The following is a 10,332-nucleotide window of genomic DNA, read 5'->3' on the forward strand; positions in this document are numbered from 1 at the left end:
CAGTGAATAAAACCCTCGCAGTGAGGCCAAGCCCCCACACAGCCTGCAGGAAGAGCCCAGAATCCCTCAGGAAAACTGGAGGAGGCTGGAGGCCTTCATAAGCCCTGCGGTTCCCTTCATTTCACCCCCCTTCCCCCCCCCCCCGGCCACTCAACCGCATGTCCCTGCCTGCTTATCGTTTCCTGGTACTTAGCAACACCATTGTCCCGCTCCCGGCGCTGCAGCGCCTGCGTCCACCTGCCATGGCAATGCCCCGCTCGCAAAGGATCCTTTCATGCTGCCAGGAGCCCCCCAGCACCTTCCAGAACCTTTCCCCACTGCCAACTCTCCTCTTACACCTCGGCAGCCTGTCAGGGACGTGCTGCGGCAGCGGGGATCGCACCGGAGCAGCCCTGCGGAGAGGGCCGCACAACCCCCGCCATTTATTACCGCTGCTGGAGAGCCCGGGGCCAAGGGGCCATCCCCCGCCCTTCACCCCAGGCCTCGGGGTTGTGAGGGGGCGGCAGCTCAGGCCTGAGGCAGCCGCGACGGGCCCGGCCAGGCCTCAGAGAGGGGCGCACAGCAGGGGCGGCAGGAGGCACAGACACCGGCCCCGCTCGGTTAAACGTTACCGCCCCTCCCCCCCTCAGCGCGCCGCACCCGCTCCCCGCACGTCAACAGGAAACCGCACGCGGCCGACTGTAAACACCGCCCGCAGCCCCCCCACCCGCCCTCCCACGTGACCCTCCCCGCCCCGGCCGCGGCCCGCCCCTGCTGCCCTCTCATTGGTGACAGCGGCGTTGTTGACCATATACGGTCAGGAACCAGCAAGCCGCGGGTGACGGTTGGTCGGCGTGGAGAGTCACTCAAAGCGCTCCTGCGCCCGGAGCCCGCTCCGCAAACACTGCGGGGGCTGCTGGGAGTTGTAGTCCGGGAGGAGGGAAGGCGGTGGGGAGAGGGGGCGGAGGGGAACTACAACTCCCAGCGGCGCCCCACGCCCCGCCCGTCCCCGCCCCGCCCCTGGCGGCCGACGGCGGGGCTCGCCGGGCGCCGTGAGTCAGTGCCCAGTAAACATTGGCGTGAGCCGCGCCGGCTCCGCCATGGTGGCGGCGCCGTGAGAGCCGAGGGCGCTGCGGCGGGCTGGGCGCGGCGGCGGAGGGCGGCTGGGGGCCGGGGCCATGGATGAGCTCAAGCACCAGGTGATGATCAACCAGTTCGTGCTGGCGGCCGGCTGTGCCGCCGACCAGGCCAAGCAGCTGCTGCAGGCGGCCCACTGGCAGTTCGAGGTGAGGCCGCCGCCCCGGGACCGGGACCGGGACCCGGCCCCCGCCGAGCGCTCGGGGCCGAGCGGGTGTGTTCGTGCAGCGCGGTGAGCGGGGGCGGCGCCGTTGCCTGTGCCCGTGTGTGTGTGCCTGCTCCCCAGTGCCGCTCCCAGCGCGGCGGCCGGCACGTGGTGTGGGCCCGCGGGAGGGGGGGTGGACACGACACGGGGACGTGTGGGGCGGGGGTTTTGCGCGCGCGCCGCGTTGCGTGCGCGTGGGGCGCGCCGAGCGCGCGTGGGCCCCGCGCGGGGGGCGGGGAGAGGCGGTGCGCGGGTGGGTGCGGGGCGGGGGGGGGCCCGGGGGTGCCCAGCGTGGCCGTGGCCCCTTCCTCCGGGCCTCCCGTGTGGGTCCGTGCGCCGGAGATCCCGGCCCCAGCCGTTCCCACGTCCCTGCCCTGGGAGCCAGTCCTCGGGAGCCGTGGGAGAGGAGACTTTGTAGGTCAAAGCCTCCCTGGCTCCAGACGCCTTTTCCTCTTGCTTGCAGGCAGGATACTCCGGGGTATTGACAGGGTTGGACGCGGCGCTGCCTGTCCGGGTGCTCTGTGCCTCCAGAGAGGCCCTAGCTGGAGTGCAGGCGGCACCGCGGCCTTAGCAAGCAGAGCTCCTTCGAAATAGGATTGGGTTTCCCCCGTGCAGCCCCAGCAGCTCTCTAGTCTGGAGCTGGTGGATATGATGCTAACGGCACCTTTGTCATGCATGTTTTGCTATGCAGAAGGAGGTCTGAGTCGGTGTGGAGATCGGGAGGTTCAGTTTGTGTCTGTCCCTGTGGCTGGGGCACCCCTTCCGCAGCACCCGGGGTGGGTGCGAGCTCTGCTGGCAGGGCCTCCCTCGGAGGCTTGTTCTGCAGCGCGTTGTGTCGGATGGATCAGGCGTGGAGACAGTTCAGCGCCGTGCGGTCTGCGTGCGCTCACAGCATTCCCAGATGCTAAATGAGAGGCTAGGAGGCATTCAAAGCCAAGCCGTGCGTGGCCAGAAGCGAGAGGGAGCGCCGAGCTGGTGTTCCCCTCTGTCGTGCCCGTTTACTACCGCGGCCCGCTGCCGGGAGCACTATTGGCGGTGGATGTGTTGCATGCGTAACGTGCTCGGGGTTTTGTTTACTAATACAGCTTGACAGTGGCCCTCTGGGACGGGCGGAATCCGCTTCCACCACGGCCGCGCGTGTCGCAGAAGCGCTGGGAAACGGCTGACAAAAGTTGCAGCTTTTCTCCCCAAAGGCTCTGCAGAACTTTGCCACCGTTTGGCGAGTTGCACAAGTGCAAACGGCCGTCTCCTGCCGGCCTGGCACTCACATGACTCAGAGGAAGCTGGGCTGTAAACAAACGCTGCAGTGAGCAGTTACCATGTTCCCACTCACTTTTGGTGCAACGGTCAGATAATTCCCTCTGCAAAATGGCCGCTGGGCATGCCTTCTTCGGGGAGCTGCGCTGGGGAGGTGGTGTCTCCCGACTCCAGCCTGCTCCCACCTCCTGTTTGGGATACTCCAAGGCTTTTGTTTTTCTCCGTAGTACCCATATGCTGCTGGCCTGCGTCTGCAGCGAGTGTAAACTGGCGGTCAGGCCAGTTCACTCTGAGTGAAGGCAGTGTAAATTAGCAGTCTCCTCACATAGACAGCGCTGCTCCGGGGGCGCAGTGTCAGTTGGAGCAGCCCATTTGCACCCTGAGGATGTTGCTCCTGTCTGTAAGACCACCATGGCGTGAGGTGATCTGCACAGTGGAGCTGAGGCAAGCTAGATAGCCCGGTGCCGAAACAGCAGGAGTTGGGTTCTCCCAGCAACGTGCATCCATCCTGGCTGGGGCACTCCTGGTGTCCCTCTGTCCTGCCCAGGACCTTTCCAACCTGAGCACGTGCCCTGCTCGCTGCCTGTGATATGTCACAAGGTGCTGGGTCACCAGCAGGAGCAAGACGGAGGCCACTGTGGAACACTTCAGGCTGGTGGGATCCTGATGTTTTGGGACCACTTTCCTGGGCTTCTGGTGCTTTGGGGCTGTTGTGACAAGTGGGGGCTGCAGAGGGTTTGCTGTGCATGGTGTCCTGCTGCGCCTGGCAGACCTGGAGTTTGTCTGGAAGGAAGACATGTGATCCGGGACCTCAAGCAGGGCAGGAGATCAGGAAACTGGGATGCAGCTGCCTTCGGTGCAGTGTGAACTGATCAGAGCCTGTACCATGCTCTGGGGCTCAACAAGAAAGCTGCTCATTTTGCATCCGCTCTGTCCCTGGGGAACCTGGGTAGTGTGTGGATTACCTGTTACACTTGCCACGACTCCTGGTTCATAGGGACCCAGGGCAGGCTTTCCCTTGCAGCGCCAGGAGTTCTGCCGTGCTTCCAGGGACAGCAGCGGTGGGTGCCAGCAGGAATGGCCATCCCAGCCTTCCAGCCACTGGAGTAGTGCCATGGCTGATGGCAGGGACAGGTTTACAGGCCAAAGAAAGCAACTTGGAGTGTCTCTGGGTGAAGGCTGGCACTCGGCCCCAGGGGCCGCAGGTGCTGGCTTTTTGGAAGAAGCCAGGGAACACGGGAGGTACCTGAAACCCAGTGGGTTACCAGGGAGACATTTTAGAGTTTGCATTGTGGTGCATTGGGCTTCTTCTCAGGTAGAAGAGTATTATTTGGCTTTGTTGTATACTGATTGCTGCTGGGGCTGCTTGGGAAGGATAAGAGAAAAAACACCCATTCCTTCCTTTTTCCTGGTGCTAAGTGTCTCTGTTCAGTATAGTGAGATTGTGTGTGTGGAAGAAGAGGAGGAGCAGGTGCCTGGCTCTGCTTGCTGTGTCCGTGGTTGGATTTCCACTTCCTCTTCTGATGTGTTTGTGTTTCATTGAGCTGCTTTCCTTTTGCTTTCCTTTGTGTTTGAAGGGCAGGGTGTCCCCAGGGCTGCTCTGGCACCATGGGCTCTCTTCTGCCTGATCCCCTTTGCTGGCAGTGGCTGCAGCTCACACATGCAGTCGAGATGGAGTAGGCTCAAGTGCAGCTTGGGCAGAGGATCAAACAGCACCCGGCACCCCATCTGAGTGGCTGCAGAGGGCTGGTGTCCTGCTCCTCCAGGCTGAGCTTGTTCTCCACAGCACCCACGTCTCCTTGCACTGATCTCCCGCCCAGCCCCTGCAGCCATCCGGTGACACGGGGTCACCACACGTGCCTCTTGGCACCCTACAGGGTCTCTGTGATCTGCCTCAGGCAGAGCTCTTGGTTTGTATCCTGAGGCCAGTGGCCTGCTCCCCTGCAGAGTGTGGCCAGGGAGTGGGTGCACATGCCCCTCTCACACTCAGGGTGACATGGCTGAATGGGTTCTTTGGTGCAGGGTCAGAGCTGAGGAGTGTCTCGGGCTCTTTCTCGAGCAGAGGAGCATTAATTGGCTTTGCTGTGGCACCAGTTACCCTAGCACTTGTGATGCTGGCTGGAGGCCAAGAAGCATCAGCAACTCTGGGGACATGTGTGTCCCTGGCACCCTTTGCCACTGAGGGGCCTCTCTCCTGCTTGGGGTGGGACTGCTGCAGGTCCCGGGTCCCTGGGGAGGTGGCAGCTTTTCCCGTGGGCAGTGGGCAGAGGGTTTGCTTCTGCCATGCTTGGAAAGGGGCAGATGGAGGGGAGGAGACACTGTTTTAGGCAGAGGGGCCTGTGATGGGGGAGTGCTTCCTCCATACAGGTCACAGCTTTCGTCCCAGCATCAGCAGGGATTGGTGGGCAGCTCAGGTGATCAGTGGGGACCTTCTCTGTCCCTGTCTGCTCATGGCACAATCCCAGATATGAGGCCACTTGGAAAACAGGAGCACAGAGCAGATTTAATCAGCTTATAGTATCTGGCTGTGCCCACACCTCTGTCTGTGCTTCGTGTTTACTGTTACCCCCCTTTCTTATCACAATCCTTTATTGTCTGAGTGACAGGGCTGTTGGTGTTCACATCAGACCTCACCCAGGACGAAGGGTAACAGTGGGGGAGTATTGCTGCCTCAGAAATGTCCATGTCTCATTAGACATTATCTTGATTCTTAGACATGTGCATGTTCAAAGAGCTGGTCTCCAGGGCCACAGATCCCATTCCTGCTTATGGCTGCTGCTGAAACCTGGTGAGCGTTGCCTGAGGGTGCTGAGGGCTCTCCAGTCATAGCTTGGCTGGGTGCAAGGTTCGGGTACTGTGTTATTCAATGCAGACAGAGAAGCACAGCTTTTGCAAGGAGAGCTTCCTCAGCCCAGCTGTTGTACACTCTCTCCGAGGTTAGAGAGCTGCCTGTCTCTACAGCAGCAATTGCTTTTCCACCCAGGTCTGGATTGTTGTTTGCAGATACTGCTCCTGGCTGCCACCTGGTCTGGCTGATGGTTCAACACTGTTCAGCCAGGAAACCGTAAACACCTTTTCCAATGGCCAGTGCCAGCTCTTCACATCCCCAGTGGTGCAGGCACAGCCCCTTCACCTTCCCAGGAACTGCCAGCCTGGGTGTTTGGGGCAGAAGTTTTCCATCGGATCAGCAAGCTGGTCTGCCTTGCTGTCATTCATCCCATCCCTGTGTGTGACACAGGAGTGTGTGTGATAGCAGGACTGTGGCTGCTGCAGTTTTGCAGTGTTTGGTACAACCTGCCTCTGCTTTTTCTAGGTTTTTCTGTGTTTTACTTGTTAGCAGCTTGGTAACCCCAGGCACCAGCTTGCAGGAAGGGAGCAAAGTCTTGGGTGGTGTGGCAGTGCCTGGCTGCAGCTCTATGCCTTGCAGGGTGCAAGGGGAAGGTTGAATGGGGCTTTTCCTCCAGCCAGAAGCAAGTCCAAACCACTTCTCGTAACATTTTTCTCAACTCTGATCTACAACCAAATAAAACCATTGTTTTCTACCTCTGAGTTAAAGTCTGAACAGGAGTTAGCTTCACTTTCACCCATCCTGTGTCAGCCCAGTATCCTGTGCCCCCAAAACACCGTCTGCCTCTGCTCCTCCCAGGCCTGGGCTGGGTGTTTGCCCTCCCGGGCAGCTTGTATTCCCAGTGTTCCCTCCCTGCTTGTCCTCTCACATGCCTGTGGCATGTGACATATTTACCAGGTTATTACTGGTCTTAACTGGAAGCTAACTGAAGTGATGTCAGTCCTAACCATACCCTGCCTGCAGCTGGTTTGGAAATGCTCTGGTGTATGGGGTGGGCTATCTGTTGCAGCTCCAGCCGTGGGGATTTCCCAGTGTCAATATTATGACTGTGCTCTTGTCCTGTTAAGGACGTACATGTAACTGGTTCCTACTGGGTTTGGATTTCATTTCCCTCCTCTCCCTGCACGCAGTGGTTGCACAGCATCGTTGTGAGCTGTGAAATGCCTTTTGGGGTCCACTCCAGCAGTGGCTGCTTCTAAGGAATGATGCAGTGATCCCAAATAGGTGTGACTGCTGTTCACCACAGTGCAGGCACACAGCAGGCGCAGGTCCCTGCTTAGGGATGCGGGAGCAGCTCTGTGCAGCACTTTCCCATGCAGGCATGGGGGCTGCAGGCATGGTCCAGCCCCCAGAGCCTGTTTTGGATCATCTTTGGGGTGTTGCAAAGCCCTGCTGTTGTGCACAGGGATGAGGTGGGTGCCCAGTTTGTGTGCTGGTGGTAACACCATCTTCTTTTTCTTCTTTTTTGTTTTTCAGACTGCTCTCAGTGCTTTTTTCCAAGAAACGAACATCCCCTACAGCCACCACCATCAGATGGTAAGTGCTTTCCCACCTCTGCAGCACTCGCCCAAGGCACAGCACCAGCTGGCGGGTGCTTCTGGCTGTTGCTGATGCCCAGCTCACTGCTTCACAGGCCCAGTAGAGCAGGCAGGGAGGTCTGGCCAGGCACTGCCAGAGCTGCCTGCCAAGGAAGGTTTTCCTGGAGAGCGAATAGGGGTGGCATAGCCTGTCCTACACAGTGGGACAGCATGGTTGGGGCTGCGCTCACACCTGCAGAGAGGTTGGGGCTGCTCCTCTGGGAGGGATGTCTCATGGAGGGTGCTTTGGGCATGGCCAATGGTCCAGACCAGCCAGTAGTAGCAGAGAGAGCCCAGGGGAGCCTGGAGCACTGCCTCCCTGTAAGGTGTGTAAACACACATGCAGATACATGCATGCTTCCCACTCTGCAGCCCAGATGCTCCTGAGTCCTCTTGTGCTCGCTGGAGCGACTGAGCTGGAGCAGGCCTCCAGCACAGTGTGTGCAGTGTGTGTGGATGTGTGTAAACACAAGAGAGCGTGCATGCACGTGCGTGCTGCCTGCCTCCGCTCTCACCCAACTAATCCCATACTTGGTCCCTTAACTCTCAGGACATGGCAGCCCATAATCTGCTTGGGCAGATATGTTTTAGGGATTTGCTGGCTGCCATGGTCTCATTTAACTCTTCAGGAGAATTTGGGATATGGAGCGTGCAGTAAGCGTGCAGAGCAAGTGTCTGGTGGCCCTGAGTGTGCCCAGTCTCCCGTGAGGTGGGAGCTGAGCCAGAAAGCTGCAGGTCCAGGGTAGCACCAGCGAGTTGTGGAGTTGAGGGGTCCCTGTTTCGGTGCAGGAGGGGGGCATGCAGCTCCCATCTGTGCCCTTTTGACAGGAGCTCTCACCACAGCATTAATAACTGCTGCTTGTGAGCAATGTTGTCAGCAGAGCACGGGTCCAGGGGCTCTCTGAGCCACAGCAGTGGGGGCAGAGGGGTCTTGTGCTGGGCCCTTATGGGAGGCAATGTTGGGGACTCCCTCATGCCTGATGCTGTGTCTCCTTCCCGCAGATGTGCACTCCTGCCAACACGCCGGCTACGCCGCCCAACTTCCCCGATGCCCTCACCATGTTCTCCTGCCTCAAGGCCTCCGAGAGCTTCAACAGCAGTAGCCCCGTGGCCTCCATGGCAACCTCCCCACCACCCCCAGCCCCACCACTGCCCCAGCACGGGGCCTTCAACCCTGCCTGGCCCACGGCTTCCCCCCCTAGCCAGCAGCAGAGCATGTGGACTCCGGCCGCCGCAGCACAGCCCTCGGGCTGGCCAGCCGCCGTCTCGCAGCAAGCCACAGCAGAACAGAAGGCCAACGTGACCATGGAAGCAGAGAGATGAGGCCGCGGCGGAGAGTGAACGCGGCGGGGACCCCTGCATATAAATATCTATTTTTCCCCCCCTCCCCGAAGAGGAGAGGAACTCTGCTGCCAGGCGTCTGGCAGCCACAGAGACACATGAGCAAATAGCTGCCTTGCATGGGTTTGGTTTGAAGTAGTTTTTACTTGTCCTCGAGCTGAACAGAGCTCCCCAGAGACAGCAGGAGGCTGCGTGGGACATGGGACTGGTGCTGCCTTCTACCTGGGACCCCGCTGCTGCTGTGGGCTCGGGGGAGGGAGTGCCCCCTCCTCTTTTGGGACACCGGAGTTTGCATGCGAGTGACGTTTACAGAGGGGGTCCCTTCTTCATAGTCCCCTGGGCCACCTCACTGGGCAGAGTGGGTTGTGCCTGAGTATTTCCCCCCATCCCTTGGCCCCACTTGATCGGGTGGAGGGCAGACACAGACACCCCACACAACTTGTTTTTTTGTAAGGGCTGGAGAGAGCAAGGGCTGCTCCTGCTTGGCTGCAGCCTTTGCCTCGCATGTGCCATGCTCGCTGGTGAGCAGGGCTGGAGGACACCAATTCCCGGGGAGGCGTCTGGCCCCTCATCCAGCCCGGACAATGGGGAGCAGGGGGCGACCCATGGTGGCCCAGCTGGGCCAGCACATCCTCCCCTGCCCTACTGGAATGGGGTTTGCCCGGGGCTGTTTGCATGACACAGTGTAACCCTAGAGACTGGGATCATTTTTAACCCCTCTGTTCTTTTCTCCCAGTGGCTGGAAGTCCTTCTGGACACGCCGCAGCCGCTTGCAATACACGCTCTTCTGCTTTGAACCCTGTGTCCTTGCTTCGTTTGCAGCAGCAGTGGGATGCAGGGAAGGCTAGCCTGGGCTCAGAATGTTTCAGGATCTCTTCTCTGAGTGGCTCTGTGTGTGCTGTGCCTCTGAGCTGGGGCTGGTTGCATTGTGCTCTCTGTGTGCTGCTCCACACAGCCTGTCCAAGCCTGCAGTGACTGCCAGCTGCCTTTGGCCAATTGCATGCCAGTGCTCAGCCCCAGCAGAAGCCAGCCCAGATCTGCCCCACCACATCAGTTGTGGGTGTGAGACCCCCACCAGGAGCAGGGCTGGTCTGATGGCAGGGTTGCAGTGAGAGCTCAGGTTACCTGCATGTCATCCACAGATCCTGGGTGTCTTGCTGTGACCTGGCTCTTATTCCCTGTATACTGGATGATGGGCCAAGTCCCATGGAGTTGCCCTCCCTGCTGAGCCTTCTCCCCATGAGGCTGCATCCCTGCGCTCACCAGTCAATAATTAATTTCAATCTCTTATTTGTGTTGCTAAAATAAACATGGTAGGAGTCATGGTTTCACCTGGGCTGGAGCTGGTGCTGGCCCTCATGAGCTTCCCTGCGTGGGGCTGTGCTGGATCTGTGTGCCTCAGTCCTGCCCGACTGAGGTGGACTGGGCCAAGCTGGTGGCATGTGGAGCAAGCTGAGGCCATAGGGCTTGTTTCCTAATTGTGGTGGCCTGAGCACATTGAGGCCAGTGTGGAGTCCTGCTGGAAGTGGGAATGGCTCATGAGATGGGGAGTAAGGGACAGAGCCCACCCAGGGGACACAGAGAAGGGGTCTGTCCCCACCCCTTGAGGGAGGCACCTGCCTGTGAAACACAGGTAAAGCCACATGGAGACCTGGGTTGTGGGAAGGGGAGCCTGCCTGTGACTGGACCAGCGCCACCAGGAGCCATAGGATTGGGCTTTGAGCAACCTGGTCTAGTGGAAAGTGTCCCTGTCTGTGGCATAGGGTTAGAACAAAACTAAATGAACTTTAAGGTCTCTTCCAACTCAAACCATTCTGTGACTCTAAAACCCAGGCCCAGACCACGCACTTGGACATCTGACTGATGAGAGAGCTCATGGGCATATAGCACAGCCCAAAAGCATCTGGCTGTGGTCACCGAGCCCAAGGAGGTCTCATGTGCCCCCACTAGCCTAGGAACTGCACAGGAGAGGCAACGGAGGAGCCAGC

At 59.5% G+C, this 10,332-nt stretch overlaps 1 protein-coding gene across 1 annotated transcript; it reads left to right on the forward strand.

Annotated features, from left to right (window-relative positions):
* Positions 1-988: 988 nt before the first annotated feature.
* Positions 989-9,141, forward strand: UBALD1 (UBA like domain containing 1). Its single transcript, XM_065684077.1, has 3 exons — positions 989-1,265; positions 6,903-6,962; positions 8,006-9,141. The coding sequence occupies exons 1-3, from the start codon at positions 1,158-1,160 to the stop codon at positions 8,324-8,326; spliced, it is 489 nt and encodes a 162-aa protein (XP_065540149.1). The 5' UTR covers positions 989-1,157; the 3' UTR covers positions 8,327-9,141.
* The last annotated feature ends 1,191 nt before the right edge of the window (positions 9,142-10,332 follow it).

This window comes from Lathamus discolor, chromosome 6 (genome assembly GCF_037157495.1).
Source record: "Lathamus discolor isolate bLatDis1 chromosome 6, bLatDis1.hap1, whole genome shotgun sequence".
In the NCBI taxonomy this organism is placed as follows: Eukaryota; Metazoa; Chordata; class Aves; order Psittaciformes; family Psittacidae; genus Lathamus; species Lathamus discolor.

Excerpts from the sequence above, each read along its gene's own strand:
- UBALD1 (XM_065684077.1), top strand. The coding sequence starts at position 1,158 with ATGGATGAGCTCAAGCACCAGGTGATGATCAACCAGTTCGTGCTGGCG. Across the intron at positions 1,266-6,902 it reads CGGCCCACTGGCAGTTCGAG|ACTGCTCTCAGTGCTTTTTT; the intron begins GTGAGGCCGCCG and ends TTTGTTTTTCAG. Across the intron at positions 6,963-8,005 it reads ACAGCCACCACCATCAGATG|ATGTGCACTCCTGCCAACAC; the intron begins GTAAGTGCTTTC and ends TCCTTCCCGCAG.